Source organism: Leiobunum rupestre, chromosome 11, assembly GCF_980474605.1.
Source record: "Leiobunum rupestre chromosome 11, qqLeiRupe1.1.hap1, whole genome shotgun sequence".
Classification (NCBI taxonomy): Eukaryota; Metazoa; Arthropoda; class Arachnida; order Opiliones; family Sclerosomatidae; genus Leiobunum; species Leiobunum rupestre.
Window position 1 is genome coordinate 47,924,095 of NC_143394.1, and position 16,373 is coordinate 47,940,467.

Here is a 16,373-nt window from a genome sequence, read left to right on the forward strand (position 1 = left end):
AAGCACGCGTTCTTAACCATTACACCGCCCTCTTCGCTATTAATGACACATTGTCCCCAGCCTGCTGCCATGATCTTATACTTTCAGAAGCAGTCTAAGCAGTCGACGGTTCTCTCTCTGTGTAAAAATCCATTCCACCAAGGCTCAAGTTAGGCTTAAGTTCTTAGTACCTCTATGCGTTCTTGGTGCACCATACACACCAAGGTTGCAACCTTCTGATTCTGAATCCTTCCAGATTATGCATCAGAAAAACCTGAAATCTTACAGTTAAATTATTTATTTATTCAACAATACGCTGTACATGAAGCCCTGAGGGCTTGTATATGAACATCGTAAATAAATGAAAATAGCACTCACACATAAAATAAAAGAGAAAAAAGACATAAGTTCTTCATCCCATTTCGCAAACAGCAACAACCTCAAGCGGTTCATTTTTTCGCGCGGTTTGAGCGATCCAGAAATGATAAAACTACAGCATGGCGCCGTTATGTCCAATCAAAATCTAGGCACTATCCCCTGTCTCCGGTTTATGATGCTTACACTGCGTATCAAAAGGCTCGTAATACCACTACAAACGCTTCCAGGTACTTTAAGCAGAAGTCCGAATATCACCTTACTACCCAAATCACCCGTAACCCGAAGGCATTCCTCACCAGAAACTCATTAAAGCACTACCAGAGGCCAGCATCGAGGACTTGGCCTTTCTCTGGCTCTCCATGTTCTTAACGGACTGCCAACATTTTGTCGTCCTTCAAGGCCAAACCTCTGGTCCTCGTACCCCTCTTAGTTGATTAGAAACTGTAGCTTTGACCGTGCTTTTTGTTTGGCTGATGATGAAAGTAACGCCATCTCAGTCGTACCTTGGAAGTTCATTTTCTTAAATGCTTACGCCTTCTTTTTATATAATTGATTCATCGGGGTGTTTTTCATTTCCCGTAACATCAGAGTTCAACAAATTTAGCTCGCATTACATAACAATTAAGTAACTTCTTATTAGAGCAAACTGTCAATTTAAGGATCGACGTTTCGAAAGGTAAATAATCAATTTATTTATAACGTTCATAGTACTTTATAGGATGATATATATTCTTTTAAATACTTTTTTAATGTTACTTTATTATTTAAATAAGTGAGTTTGTGGTATAAAGTTAGGAAGGTTTAGGCTTAGATATCGGTTTCTAAAATACTTTTAGTGGCCTCTGGCTTACCCCCTTTGTAATCTCTTATGTTACGTAAGGAAATTTAAGTTATCTAGCTAGTGCATTTCATAAAATAAGTTCTTTATACCAAGTACTATATGTAACTTACAGCTCGTTTTCAATATTTCGTAGTAGCTCAGCTCAACTCTGAAAATATTAGGTATATACTTCTCCTTATGATATGTAGAATTTCATAATAAATGAATAAAAGTTATTTATCATGTATTTAAGACAATTTCTCTTAAATTCTTATAAGAATTATACGATTAGCCCAACTATTTAGAGCTTGGACAGGCTTACCTAGCTGCGTAGTTTAAATTTTGCTCAGATGTTTCGCCGCCTACCGACCGAGTTTTAAATTGAATATTTGAAAGCTGTCTGCTCGTTCAAAATTATCTCAGCGCAACCTAGGAAGATTTTTTTCATATTCCTAGGTGCAACAGCTGAAAGTTTCAACCGAAAATCATTGAAATTCAAAAGTCGTCTGCTATTTCTTCACATATTTAGTTCACGGATATTAAGGCAGATGGCGCTATATTTCATAAGCTCGAAGCCTATATGAAGACACTTTTGCCAAATATATTAAGGTTTAGTTTTACAATAACACGATCGATGGCGCCAACACGATTTGATTAAGTTCATTTACTAGGCCTAACTCTTCAACTCAACAAATACTGCCCCGCGAAACCATAGAAATCTCATAGGTAACTGGAATGCTGCCGTGTAACTGGAAAATGGACCAAACGCCGTGATCATAATTTTTCAAATACGGCGCTATCGGCGACCGACAAGTTTTCTGCAGACATAACTTTTTTAATTATTTTTAATATTTTATTTACAAAAATGCCTTCGCGGTGTTTTATTCCGTCGTGTAAAAAGCGTGGATATTCCGGTCGCGAAAATATGTAATTTTCAGGTAATAAACATTAGGCCTCGGCTAATAAACGGCGGGGAAATTTAGATGTTTATTCTTAATGTTTATGAAGCGCACCTGCAATGAAACGGAGCTATCTTCTTCCAAATAGGTTTACAGATTCCTTATTACAAATATATTTAAGAAAACAAATATTAAATTTAATACTTATACGAATATATTTAAGTTATTACCCGCAAGCTGTTACGATCTCAAAATCGAAAAAAAAAACAGCGAAATCCTACGGGAATTTCCCAAGCTTGGCTGTCAATTGCATCGTCTGCAAATGACTCCCACTCTACGGCCTCTCATTGGCTGAAGGTTCAAAACGGGTGGTGGAGTGGTTAGCACTGTCGCCTCGCAGCAAGAGGAGCCGGGTTCGATCCCAACTTGTGGCACTGGGTGAAAACTCGGAACAACTGCTTCTGCGTTGAGTTTGCAAGTTCTCGCCCACTCTGGTTTAAGGGGTTTTCCCCCGAGATCTTCGGTTTCCCCTTCCATAAAAACTTGTTGAGGTTAACGGTAATAGATAGTGTAGGGAGCTGTTGGCTCGCTTGGCTTGCCACCACCCAAGGGGAGCGCATTCGCGTTTTTGCCCGGCGTTCTTTTTGAGAAAACTCGCTAGCTCTCTTTTTACCGCGCGAGTGACGTAGCTGGTTGACGGTTTTCCCGTAGACACGGAGAGTAGGGTGTCTTATAAGTACCGTGTAGTTTGTCTGTCATGGGTAAAAAAAATCTGTGCAAAAATGTTGTGAAATTGCAAAATCTTGGGAGAATGTGAAAGAATATAAATACGTTGGAATTATTTTTGGGTTTTTCAATTATTGTGGTCGGACGTGGTCAGAAGAAAGAAATATATTTTTTAATAAAACTTTTATTAAAATAAAAAATAGGAACATTTTAATATTGAAAAGACACATTTTGAAATTCATTAAAAAAGCTTCTTACAAGGATGCTGGCGCGTTCATCCTTCCTACTTCGCCTCCCTTCCTATCCTCCTTGATAAAACAGGGTGTAAGTTGGTAGTGAATAGAGTGTTGTCGTCTGAAAGACTGAAACCCTGCGACATCACCATTGTAATTTGCCTATTGATAAAAAACGGTAACTGTCATGGCGGCCACTATTAACACTACAGCTTTGACGTTACAAGTTTTCAAAATCGTATCAGACGACAACACTCTATAGTCGGGGTTATGGTACTTACCCATTTGGATCGCTAACAATGAGGTAGAATAAATAGTGGGTACGTTCAGCAGCGCTTATCGGACTCACCGATTACTAATCGGTGACATCGGTTTCCTACTGTACGCTTTTTCGCGTTTCCGGTTTTTACGTCACGATAGTCATCGGTTACTCACTAAAGTCATCGGCTGGAAGAGTCGGTTTTTCCGATGACTGACGTCATTACTGACGTAAAACTACTATAAAAGCTACGGCATTTTAAAAACACCGATGACTGAATAAAAGCGTTCAGCAACTTACGACGTCATTATGACGAAAAAGCTCATCGATCGGTGGAAAATATCAAATCCATCGGGGTTTTTTTTCCGTTGACTGCTGCTGAACGTAGCCAGAGATTTAAACAAATCTGGGATTCTCGGGACACGTTTTATTTGAGTAGGAGAATCAGTCTTAAGTTTCAACTTTATCCACTCCTGTTGGCGCATTTTGTTTCTATAAGCAGACACTTTTGTAAAATATATTAAGGTTAAGTTTTCCAATAACACGATCGATAGCGCCAACACGATTTGATTAAGTTCATTTACTAGGCATAACTCTCCTACTCAACAAATACTGTCCCACGAAACGGTAGGTCCTGGAACATTATAGCGCTTTTCATACGAACCTTGGTTCTGGAAGGCGGATATCTCTATTTATTGATCGCTAATTTTTCTAAATATTTGGTTTAGGGGGTCGAAATAAAGGTTTACCGGTTTTTGGTGTATATAGGCTTCGAGCTTAGGAAATATAGCACCATCTGCCTTAATATCCGTGAACTAAATATGTGAAGAAATAGCAGACAACTTTTGAATTTCAATGATTTTCGGTTGAAACTTTCAGTTGTTGTGCAGAGGAAATTTTGAACGAGCAGACAGCTTTCACATATTCAATTTAAAACTCGGTCGGTAGGCGGCGATACTTTTATTTTATTTATTTATTGAACACTAAACATCTGTGAAGCCGTTGCCGACTTATATACAGACTGCGGATTAGATACAAAAGTAATGTGAATCCAGAATATAATGCACCACATTGAGATCGTATGAGTGAGAAAAAGGAAAGAATATATAAAAAAAATTAACAATTATTTACAGCCAATGCCCGATAGGGACTAGAGTATAACAGAAAAAAAAGGGGGGCAAATGTTAGTTATACACATAGAAATCTCATAGGTAACTAGAATGCTGCCGCCTACGGCCGAGCTTAACGCCAGTTCGCCTTGAACCTTCAGCCAATGAGAGGCCGCAGAGTGGTTCCGCCAAGGAGGATAATAATCCTCCTTGGTTCCGCTACTATAGCGGGAGATAGGAGACGTCATTCTCTCTGGTGACATTAAATTCTTGGCAGAACCACTCTTTGAGCTCTGATTGGCTGAAATCTGGCTATCGTCTGTCACGGCGTTTGGTCCATTTGCCAGTTACACGGCAGCATTCTAGTTACCTATGAGATTTCTATGGTTATACATGATTAGGGAACAGTCATAAACAGGTTATTAAACACAAAAGAAAAACAAAATCTAATACTTATTGAAATGGTCTATTAAAGAGGTCCGAAATTTGGAATAGTTTTTAAGGGAAATAATTTCTTGGGGCAAAGAGTTCCAGTCATTTATAACGGTGTGAGCAAATGAATTAAGTCGAGTGGCAGTGAGAGCTCGGGGCTTATTTAGTTTTAAGGAATGACCTCTTGTGCGCGAACCAACAGGTACAGTGAAGAATTCATTGAAGTCAAGAACCAGGTTGTTATAAATAAAAATTTATGCAGCAAACTAAGGTTGTTAATTTTATGTCGAATTGTAACTGATTGTATTTTAAGAGATTTAAAGCGAGAGGGTGCGGGAAGAGATTGATATTTGGTGGTTAATTTGGGAAAGAGATTCTGGGCCTTTTGAAGTGCCAATTGATCAGACGCAAGGTGGGGGGTCCAGATAGGGGAACAATAATCATAAATTGGGAGAGACAGAGTATTGTATAGTGTGCGAATAATATGTGGGGAGCGAAAGTAGAGGTTGCGACGAACTAGTCCAGCTATCGAGCGAACACGTTTAGCGACTTTGTTGGTGTGAGAGCAAAATTTTAGGGCAGGATCAATGATGACACCGAGGTCACGCTCTGAGAGAGTAGTCTTTAGTGGTACCCCAGCGACGCAATAATTATGGTTAAGGTTTTTGGATTCAAGAGGGAGCACCGAACACTTAGAACTGTTAAAGGACAGCCCGACATTAGTGGCCCAGACTGTAACCGAATCAAGGTCCGCCTGCAAACTCAGACAGTCGGAGAGCGACTTTAGTTTGGCTGATAGTTTGGAGTCGTCCGCATATAACAATAAGAGCCCGAAGGCGACTGCCTCTGGCATTGAGTTTATTAGGACATTGAAAAGGAGGGGCACCAGGATCGCACCTTGGGGGACACCCTTTCCAATGGGACACCAGGAGGATGCTTCGCCCTGAACGACAACCCGTTGACTGCGGCCATGCAAGTAGTTCTCAATCCACGCTAAAGCGTCCCCCACGACACCTGCAGAGCGAAGAACATCCAGAAGGCAAAAGTGAGGGATAGAGTCAAATGCTTTGGAGAAGTCCAAGTAAATGACATCCACATTGTAACCCTCGTCAAACCATCTGAACCAGGTGTTAGTAGCGTGGAGCAAATTTGTCAGACAAGAGCGATTAGTTAAAAATCCGTGTTGAAAGGGCGAAAAGAAATTTGTGGAAAGAAGAAATGACCGAAGTTGTCCGTGGTCTAAGGATTCCGACAGTTTTGGAGTATGGTTTAGGTTACTAATTGGGCGAAATGTGGTAGGATCGGAACGGGAGCCAGATTTATGAATTGGGGTAATGTTAGCTTCCTTCCAAGCAGAGGGGAGCTCACAGTGGGAAAAGGAACGAGATATAATGAAATAGAGAGGGAGGGTAAGAGCGCTGGCTAAAAATTTGAGTAGGAACGGATGGACACCGTCAGGTCCCGGGTATTTATTAGCATTGATCTTGGAAAGCAAGTGATAGATTTCGTGAGGTTCACATGTAAATTTCGATAGGGTTGGAAGAGCGGAGCTATTCCTGGCCTGAATGGGGGGTGCAGGAGTGAGTGTAGCTCCCTGGTTGTTTACGGTGGAGGCAAAAAAGTCGTTTAAAATATTTGCGGCTTCGGATGCCGATGAGGTAAAGGTTCCGTCAGGTTTTTTGAGTTCGGTAAGATTTAATCTCGAAGAGCGAAAGCGATTGATGTGGGCCCAAAAGGACTTAGGATTACTCTTTATTAGGGTGGTAAGGTTATTTTCGTATTTCCTACGGATATTTCTACAGTGTGACGTGTGCGAGCCCTACGGTACTTTTCAGTCAAAGGGGGGGGGGGGGAGAACCTTGCAGTTGGACATTAAAAGAAATCACACACTTCTGAGCAAAATTTTAACTACGCACGAAGCTTATAGGGCCTTCACACCCATAGTAATCTCATAGGTAACTAGAATGCTGCCGCCTACGGCCGAGCTTGTCACCAGTTCGTTTTGAACCTTCAGCCAATGAGAGGCCGTAGAGTGGTTCCGCCAAGGAGGATAATAATCCTCCTTGGTTCCGCTACTATCGCGGGAGCTAGGTGACGTCATTCTCTCTGGTGACATTAAATTCTGGGCAGAACCACTCTTTGAGCTCTGATTGGCTGAGATCTGGCTATCGTCTGCCACGGCGTTTGGTCCATTTGCCAGTTACACGGCAGCATTCTAGTTACCTATGAGATTTCTATGTTCACACCAGGCGCGCAATTTGAAAATGAACGAAAAAAAAAACACACACACAAAATCGAAACAAGAAAACCCGAAGAATACAGTACAAATGGTAGAATTAAAGATATTTAATCTTTATCTCCCTTATCTTATTTTATGTCTTGTTCTGATTTTGTAATTGTTACTGTCCTTGCCCCATTTTGTATGGTTTTTGTATTACATTGTGTTTTGTACCATTTCAACTGTAAAAGATTGGAAGCCTGCATATAAGCCTATTACGGCTTTGTGGGCACAACATGTGATAATAAATAAATAAATAAACAAAGTAAAACAAAATAAATAAACCGATCAGAATGTTTATTCCTCCATGGTTGTATCACGACCAACTTAGATCTGTTCTCGCTGTACAGCGAGAAGCGAGAACAGATCTAAGTTGGCCGTGGTTGTATTGACGAATGAAAGGTCGCCCCTAGAGGTCGCTTCGTTATTGGATTTTTAGAGCGAGTTGAAAGTTCTAAACTGAAAGTCTGAAACTTTTTTGAGTTTCTGGACAAACTTAAGTTATGTAAGAATTTAACAATTAAAAAAATATCTTTGTTTGTTTTCAATCAATTATCTCTCTAAGAAGAGTTATTGAAAAACAAACTATCGCGAGAAAAATATAATTAGGAAATAGACATATAGACATCTATGATTGTAGCTTGCACAGAATTTCCTAAGTGTTTACATTTAAAAGTATTTCAAGCTGATTTATTTCTGGCTTTCAGTGAAAGAAAAATGGATCCAGCTTTATTACGAGAACGTGAAGCCTTCAAGAAAAGGGCATTAGCGACTCCTGTTGTTGAGAATAAACGGAAGGATATAACTAACGATGCACCGTCTAAAAAGAAAAAATCAGCTAATGCTGTTTCTACGAAAAGCAAACGTTTGTTTTACCTTAAATTAAAAAAATTTGCCTTGCTCCTGTATTAAATTTATGATTTTCATTTAGCATCGGAACCTCTTAGCTACAAAACAATGACTGGAAGTTCTCAGTACAATTTTAGCGTTCTCACGAAAATTGTCAAACATATGAAGGTATATTTCCTGGAAAACCAACTTTAAATGTCTAGTTTTCACTCATAATATGAATTTCATTAGCAAAGACATTTAGATGGTGATACTCACCCATTATCTCTAGAAGAAATTCTGGATGAAACAAACCAGCTTGATATTGGGTCACGACAGAGGCATTGGTTATCAACCGAAGCATTAAGCAATAATCCTAAAATTATAGTTAGCCACGATGGACGCTACTCATTCAAACCCTCTTATAACCTCAAAGATCGTAAATCTCTTTTAAGACTTCTCGATAAACATGATCAGAGAGGTATGGGAGGTATAATGCATGATGACATCATTGAATCTTTACCTAATGCAGAGAAAAATTTAAAAGTAATCAAAATGCTAAAATAAATTGTCAACGTCACATGATAATTGATTAATTTTCTTTTAGATATTGGGAGACAGCGTAATATATATAACAAGACCAATTGATAAGAAGAAAGTCTTGTTTTATAATGATAAATCATTGCAATTTTCTGTTGATGAAGGTACTTTTACTATTTAATATAGTTTTTTTTAAATATGTTAGTTAAACGTTTATCATAGATTTCCATAAATTATGGAGGAGTGTGGCAGTGGATGGCATTGATGACCAAAAAATTGAAGAATATCTTGAAAAACAAGGCATATCTTCCATGCAAGATTTGGGCAAGAAAGTTGTAAGTATTGGGTTTGACATCTGTTTTACTCATCCAAAAACGCTTAAAAATCATCCATTAATTAACTGGTCTTTTTTATCCTAGGTTACAGTACAAAAACGCAAGAAAGCGGCGAGGAAAGGTAAAAATTTCAAGAAACATAACGAACATCTTAGTGACATACTTAAAGACTATAATGATGGATAATATTGATTTTTAAATTTGTAAATGTAAATAAAATTTGTAAATATTCATAATTTATTAACTTTTTAAATGATAAATAAATAACACCAAACATTTTTCAATGCAATTTTTAATTTAGGTCTGAGTTTGCATAGCTTTACATTTATAATTTGGCCTTTTTAGAAATAGATATGATTTTTTTTCACCAGATTATCACACATCTCAAATATTCACGGCGGTTTTAAAATGCACGATCCATTAATTTATTGCTAAAAGCTATTTTGAATATTTTAAGTAGGCTATACCTAGGCCTTTGCTCTCTCAGAGCTAAAAGCCATTTTAACTTTTCATTTTTGCAAAAGTTTTCATTCCAAAAAATGGAATGTGTACAATTATGTTAGAAAAATGGTTGAGGTAATTCAAAAAGTGCCTTTAGGTAAAACCACGAAATATAGTTAACTTAATTTCTTTTTGTAGTCATAAAGTTCAACAAAGCTTTAAGGCAATGATTTAGGTTTTAAGATTTCTGGTAGCAAAAATTTGCACAAAATGGAATGTAAGCCCCTGATTTATTGATTGTTTGCTTGAAATTCCTTCATAAAATCAACCAGAGCTTGAGTTTCTTCAATCGTAATTGCGTTGAATAAAGAAGCCCTTAAACCACCCACAGAGCTGTAAAAAGAGTTAACTCCGTTTTACCAAAGTAATTGACATAAGAGGGATATTTTATATATTTTACCGATGTCCTTTTAGACACAACATTTTTCGTTCATCCGCTTCTTTCAAAAACTGCTTTTCTAGTTTTTCATTCCCATCAGGTCCTCCAATTCTAAATGGAATGTTAACACGACTTCTGCAGTCTGGTTTGATTGGTGAACTATAACATTTAACATTGATTAATTGCTTACTTAAGAAGCTCATTAAAATGTCACAATTACTGGAAAAATCCATTAGATGAAGCAATGGTATCGTAAATTAGTTTGGATTTAGCTGCGCAGCGTTCAGCCATTGCGGAAGGACCGCCTTGTTTTTTGAGCCATTTAAACACGAGTCCCATAACGTAAATGCTTAAAAGAAAATTTAAATTCTACAAAATTTATATCCGGATTATTGTATAAAAAATCTTTATACCTAAATGTAGTTGGTGTGTTGTACATTGAACCATTTTCCGCATTAATTTTATATTGGAAAACCAAAGGGCATATTTTTTGAAAACGGTCTAGAAAATCATCCCTAACTATAACAACAGTGACACCCGCAATTCCTACATTCTTTTGAGCACCCGCGTAAATTAATGCAAACTGTTGAAAGTAAATAGAATTGTCAAAAAGCAAATGTTGTTTTTATCCAAGAACTTTCTTACTTTTGATACGTCGACAGGTCTTGTTAAAATATTAGATGACATATCAGAAACTAAAGGTATGCCATTAGTCTCGGGAACGAATGGAAATTCCACACCTTTTAAATAATTTTTATATTAATGAAGTTAGGGTACATGTGGTGATATAAAATATGTACCGTGAATAGTCTCATTGTCACAGTAGTAAACGTATGTTGCATCTGGTGTTAACTTCCAGGCAGTTGGGTCTGGAATGCCTGGAATTTTAAGTACTGATAATCTAACAGGTTTCTTTTTTTGGTGAATAACATCCAGAATTCAATATAGTACCTGTATATTTTGTGGCTTTAGGAAACGCGCGGTGAACTGTACAATATTTTTCAGCTTCTTGGGCTGCTTTTGAAGACCAGGTGCCTGTAACCTGTATAGTTTTAATTATAATTTTTCCAAATTTTAAAGATAAATTGAATTTTAAATTGCGTAAACATACTAGATAATCAGTAACACATTCATGCGATGAGCATAGATTTAAAGGAACAGCACTGAATTGCCCCGTACCACCCCCTTGTAAAAATAACACCTTATAGTTATCTGGAATTTTCCTATATACATTGGGAAATTATTTGTATGTGTAGAGGTTTAAAAAAAATTATTGTCAAAGCTTCACATAAGGTCTCTTAGATCTTTCTCAGCATCTTCAATAATTTTCATGTAAATAGATGATCTGTGACTCATTTCTGTGATATTAAATGTTAATAATGTCAGTGTTAATGTTTTATTTTTGCACAGTAATATTATAAGTACCCATGACACTGAGGCCAGACCCATTGTAATCCAATAGCTCTCCTTGTATTTGTTCCAAAACCTTAAATTAAAAAAAATATTAATTTAATTTTTATTGCATACTCAATGCTTTTTATCACATTACATAAAATGTTTAACTGAACATATGCTTAAAAATGACATGTATCAAAACTGTTTTTTAATAACCTTGAAATTAGACAAACTATGACCTAAGGATTGCATCATAACTCAAGTAATCCCAAATAATGTTTTAGTAAAAAAAAATTTTCACCTCTTCAGGCACTTTAGCCGGTCCGGCAGAAAAATTGATAACCTTAGGTGCGGCCATTGTCAGGGTTAAAATTTTATCGTTAAAAAATTATTAATGCGTTAGTAGTTTTGAAATACGCTCTCTTTCCTTTGAGAGCCGGGACCGAAAGAGTTTGTCAAAATTAGGCCACCTACGGTTTCCCTGCAATGCCGAGTCTCGCAATCTTCCAATCAAAGATAACAACCAGTCGCGATTCCAGGCTGCACCCCACCGCCTATCGAAATGAATGAAGAAAGGGGTATGTGGGTGAATCCCAAAACGGTTGATAGGGGAAGGAGAGGTCAAAAAAAGAAATACCGGCTAAGAGGGGGGGGGGGTTAATTCATTGCCGACTCAGCATGCCTTTTGGCAGGTCTGCCAACATTGTACACATTGTTTCTTTTCCCAATCAAAAAGACCAAATAGTACAAATAGAAGCAAACGTTAAATTTAACCTTTTACTGTGCAATTAGCGTTTATTTTATTTTGTTTAAAGGACACCCCCTCATTTTGAATGTTGCCTAATTTTTGGATCACGTGACGGGATCATTTTTGCGCCGTCGCGTTTCAAGCGAAGCCGGCTGTTTTTTTTTCGATAAAAAATTTCGCGCAGTTACGATAAATACGGCTGCCGCTACAAGGTCATTTGAAAGACTCTCTTACGATATCATATCCCCTTTTATATCATATTGCAGAGCGTACCTTAAAAATTTAAATGTAAGTATATTCAAATAAACCGTAGATTTTATCTCCTTTAATAATAATTTTTATAATTAATCGAAGTATCCTTGGTTTTCTCGCTACCTTTTAATAAGGAATGTATCATTAACATTTACTAAAAGGTTTAACCAGGCACTCGCCAATCTCATTTTCCCATAGATTCCCTTGCGTAATAACCCCCATTTACCTACTAAAGTCCAGTATCTTATCTATGAAATCAACATTTCATGTGAATAAATTTAGAATACACCCTAATAATTAAAATTTTTCTTTTATAAAACTTTGGATGTGGCTAGCAAAGTGATTTTCTAGTCAAGAGTTGGGCTTTCGGGGGTAAAGATTTCATTTTAAGAGGAGGTCCCGGTACAGGTAGGGCCACATCCACCTGTGTACTGAATTGTTCATTGTTGTATTTTAATTTTTTAAACCCCATATTGATTACGGATAATTGGGCTTTGTGAAGCTGAAGTGAACAATAACCACTAAGACAGGTTGGGTGTTGTTGGTGAAAGTTTATGTAGGTCAAGTGCCTGCAGCAAGTTGTGGCTGTGTTTAAAATTCAAATTTCAAAATTATTCTAGCATATGCCCAGTTTTGTATACCTGCATTTTCATTTTAAGATTAACTAAGATTTTTGACGTAGATGTCAGGACCTGTGGGACATAAATTGCACGCATCACACATGGATAGCAGGCTAGAGCACTTGAGTGGTCTTGATATTGACCTTCACCCTTCTTATGTCAGATTAACAGGGATAATATGCACAATTGGTAGGTATACTTGTACAATTCTGATCCATTTCGGAACAATAATGAGAGGTCCCTTATAGGACCCGCTTCAAGAGAAATCAGTATTCTGGTTCAAATGATGAAAGCTGGCATGAATATTGCCAGAATGAACTTTTCCCACGGTGACTATGACGTAAGCCATTGAGTCTTATTGTAACTTGTTTTGCGAACAATTTGAACTTAAATTTTGATTTTCTGCAAAGTATCATGGTGGCACTATTAAAAACGTTAGGGAGGCAGTCAAAGTTATCAGTAAAGAGTTAAAAACTGCTGCGCATCCAGTAGCCGTAGCGCTTGATACCAAAGGACCTGAAATCAGAACTGGTCTGCTTAAAGGGGTAACCAACGTTAATGTCATTAAATTAAAACCTATTTGTATCTAATTTCTGGTCATTTTACAGGGCCCATCTGCCGAAGTAGAAATAATCAAGGGTAAAACTATGAAAATAACCACTAATGACTCTTTCAAAGAGCAATGCTGTGAAGAAACTCTCCACGTTGATTACAAAAACATTGTCAAGGTTGTTGTTCCTGGGAATAGGGTTTTTATTGATGATGGCTTAATATCCTTGGTTATCAAAGAAATTGGTCAGTATTACCATCATCAGTCTCATAATTCGTATACTAGGCATGTGCGAGCCTTGGTTTTTGGGGTTTGAGCTGAGCGTTGAGTATGAAAATTTTCAAGCTTTTAGGGTTAGCTTAAAAAGGGTGCTTCGAGTACTCTAATAATTGGGCTTAACTGTATTTCACCAGAACTTTTAGAACTTGTACTTTCATCAGATGAGAAACCATTTTAGAGCTTTTCAATCGAACAAAATCAAGTACTCGCACATACCTATTGTATACTCTTTTACAGAATAGTTTTCCTGTAATTTACAGGAACTGATTACCTTATCTGCGAGGTTGAAAATGGTGGTATGCTTGGAAGCAAGAAAGGTGTTAATCTACCTGGTGTAGAAGTTGATTTACCCGCTGTGTCCGAGAAAGACAAGCAGGACTTGCTCTTTGGTGTGGAACAAGGGGTAGACATGGTTTTTGCTTCTTTTATTCGTAACGCTGCAGGTGTGAAAGAAATTAGGGATATCCTTGGAGAGAAGGGAAAAAACATCAAAATTATTTCTAAAATTGAGAATCACGAGGGAGTTAAAAAGTAAACTGTTCAAAAGCGAAAGTTATTGTTTTATAATTTTAATTCATTGTTTTCTAGAATTGATGAAATCATTGAAGAGAGTGACGGTATTATGGTTGCTCGTGGTGATTTAGGAATTGAAATTCCACCTGAAAAAGTCTTCCTCGCACAAAAAATGATGATTGCCAAGTGCAATATTCTTGGGAAGCCTGTGATCTGCGCAACCCAGATGTTGGAAAGCATGGTTAAGAAACCGAGGGCAACAAGAGCCGAAACATCTGATGTTGCTAATGCTGTTTTAGATGGAGCTGATTGCGTCATGTTATCGGGAGAAACTGCTAAAGGAGGTATGCCCTTTAAAACCGTTTGAATTTTGAGGGTTTTTTAAATATCTTTACAATTGCTTTTAAGATTACCCACTTCAAACTGTCGCAATAATGCACGCTATCTGTTGCGAAGCAGAAGCTGCCATTAACAACAAGAATGTGTTTATTGAATTATCCAACAAGACTCCCGTGCCAACTGATTCGACTCATACCATAGCTATCTCGGCTGTGAATGCTTCAATCTCAGCAATGGCAGCTGCCATTATAGTTATTACTACAACTGGACGGTTTGTTTAGCAAACGCAATATGTTTGGAATTATGTTATTCAAATGAACTTCTTTATTTCAGAACTGCGCATTTAGTCGCTAAGTACAGACCAAGGTGCCCGATTATCGCTGTCTCTAGATTTGAACAAACCACGCGACAAGCTCATCTTTGGAGGGGCATTCTCCCGCTGTTCTTTGAAGGTATTATCGCATGATTATATTCTGTGTGTGAATATTATTACTGATTCTAAGTTCAAGATTCTTTGAAAGGTGAAAGGTTACCAGATTGGCCAGTTGATGTTGATAGCCGTATCACTGCTGCTATTGAATTTGGCAAAAAACGAAGTTTCGTTCGCACTGGTGACGCTGTGGTTGTAATTACAGGCTGGCGCAAGGGAGCTGGAGCGACCAACACACTCCGTGTTGTATACGTAGAATAAATTGTGCCTATATATATGTGTTGAAATTTTCTCTTGTAACTTTAGTTAAGTTACTTTAAAACTGAACTAGTTTGTTCAATTTTGTTTCTTCCATTCCTTCGTCACAGTGATTAGTATTTAAAAATTATACCTTTAGAAATTTAAAAATTTTATTTATATTAGTCTTGTATTTTGTTTTAAGCATTATTGGGTATTATATCTTAAAATTTTTGATCTAGTAATGTTTAGAAGTAATTATAGAATCTACATATAAAAGAATATTAACGGAAATTATATTTATTTTTGATGTTGCAAGAATGAAAATGAACTTTGGTCAGCCAGTATAGAAACCAATTATTGTATCTGACAAAGCTGTAAAAGTTCCTTCTTACTATGGTGGAAACAATTTCCATTGTTTTACTCTAGGGTAGCCGTATTTACATAATATAAAACCTAGACGTATAGGCTACCATTTTGTTAAACGTTAAAATTGTACTGGTTATATTCATCTTAATGTGAAATTTTAGAACTGGTTAAGGGAATGTGTGACATTAAAGTTAATTAAAATCATGAATTGTCTGTTGTGTAACTAAAAAGCTATTATTTATTAATACACTTCTTACCTTAGAGATTTAATTTATCTTGATCAAAATGTTTACAAAAGGACATAATACCAAATTATTATTATTGAGTGGGGTGGCAAGCCAAACACTTTGACTTAAGGTCCATTGTGCATTCCCAAACTGGGTGACTTAAATAAGTCCTATTGCTGACACAAAGCTTAAAATCTGCCTGGCCATGATGTTAGAGACATCATACCAATGTATACCCAAATGCTCAAACCTCCTCAGCTAGACAAGCTCTGCAAATCTGGTCATCACTGACCCCAATAAGAGTTAAATGTCTGTTTAGATGGCAGTGGCCTGTAAGTAGGCCAATAACAATCCTAATACTAGCCCGAGAGAGCGAGAGTAATTCTCTGGCTCTCTCCCTAGAAGCGCCAAGAGTAAACTCTTTGGCCTGCCTTTGACCCAATGAACCCAGCTCTCGCACCTTCCTTGGCCAAGGAGTCGGCCCTTCTGTTCCCAAGATGCCCCTTATGCCCAGGTACCCAAGAGCACAGAGGAGATCTAAATCATAGAGATAGAAAAGAAATAGAGGCACTATTGTATCTGGCGAAGTTGACCGCGAGTGCCGATCCCCTTTTAGCCAATGTAGGAAGCCATGAGATGGGCAGATTACGTGGTGCCATCGACGCGCGGTTAAATGAAATACATTGTGCCTTTTGGAAAATCAACTGTCATTTGATTA

The 16,373-nt window shown here is 37.5% G+C and overlaps 3 protein-coding genes across 5 annotated transcripts; 2 read left to right on the forward strand and 1 right to left on the reverse strand.

Moving 5' to 3' along the window:
• Nucleotides 1–7,758: 7,758 nt before the first annotated feature.
• Nucleotides 7,759–9,094, forward strand: TfIIEbeta (transcription factor IIEbeta). Its single transcript, XM_090163968.1, has 6 exons — nucleotides 7,759–7,978; nucleotides 8,045–8,130; nucleotides 8,194–8,487; nucleotides 8,549–8,645; nucleotides 8,704–8,816; nucleotides 8,901–9,094. Exons 1-6 carry the CDS (start codon nucleotides 7,831–7,833, stop codon nucleotides 9,000–9,002), a joined length of 840 nt encoding a protein of 279 aa, XP_090020094.1. The 5' UTR covers nucleotides 7,759–7,830; the 3' UTR covers nucleotides 9,003–9,094.
• Nucleotides 9,091–11,653, reverse strand: LOC149923094 (phosphoserine aminotransferase). The gene is made up of 11 exons (XM_090163967.1): nucleotides 11,393–11,653; nucleotides 11,122–11,182; nucleotides 10,985–11,054; nucleotides 10,808–10,919; nucleotides 10,648–10,738; nucleotides 10,497–10,574; nucleotides 10,342–10,436; nucleotides 10,110–10,279; nucleotides 9,917–10,045; nucleotides 9,718–9,855; nucleotides 9,091–9,650 (listed from the first exon to the last, which is right to left on the reverse strand). Exons 1-11 carry the CDS (start codon nucleotides 11,447–11,449, stop codon nucleotides 9,548–9,550), a joined length of 1,104 nt encoding a protein of 367 aa, XP_090020093.1. The 5' UTR covers nucleotides 11,450–11,653; the 3' UTR covers nucleotides 9,091–9,547.
• Nucleotides 11,654–11,863: 210 nt separating this feature from the next.
• LOC149923095 (pyruvate kinase PKM-like) lies at nucleotides 11,864–15,636 on the forward strand. 3 transcript variants are annotated; one of them, XM_090163964.1, is made up of 11 exons: nucleotides 11,864–12,127; nucleotides 12,427–12,499; nucleotides 12,774–12,900; nucleotides 12,960–13,051; nucleotides 13,122–13,256; nucleotides 13,320–13,506; nucleotides 13,801–14,071; nucleotides 14,129–14,397; nucleotides 14,462–14,663; nucleotides 14,726–14,844; nucleotides 14,902–15,636. In XM_090163964.1, exons 3-11 carry the CDS (start codon nucleotides 12,774–12,776, stop codon nucleotides 15,081–15,083), a joined length of 1,584 nt encoding a protein of 527 aa, XP_090020090.1. In that variant the 5' UTR covers nucleotides 11,864–12,127; nucleotides 12,427–12,499; the 3' UTR covers nucleotides 15,084–15,636. The 3 variants fall into 3 exon arrangements, with proteins under 3 accessions (XP_090020090.1, XP_090020091.1, XP_090020092.1); XM_090163966.1 differs by having other exon boundaries at nucleotides 11,868–12,127; nucleotides 14,914–15,636; XM_090163965.1 differs by lacking the exon at nucleotides 12,427–12,499.
• Nucleotides 15,637–16,373: the final 737 nt, after the last annotated feature.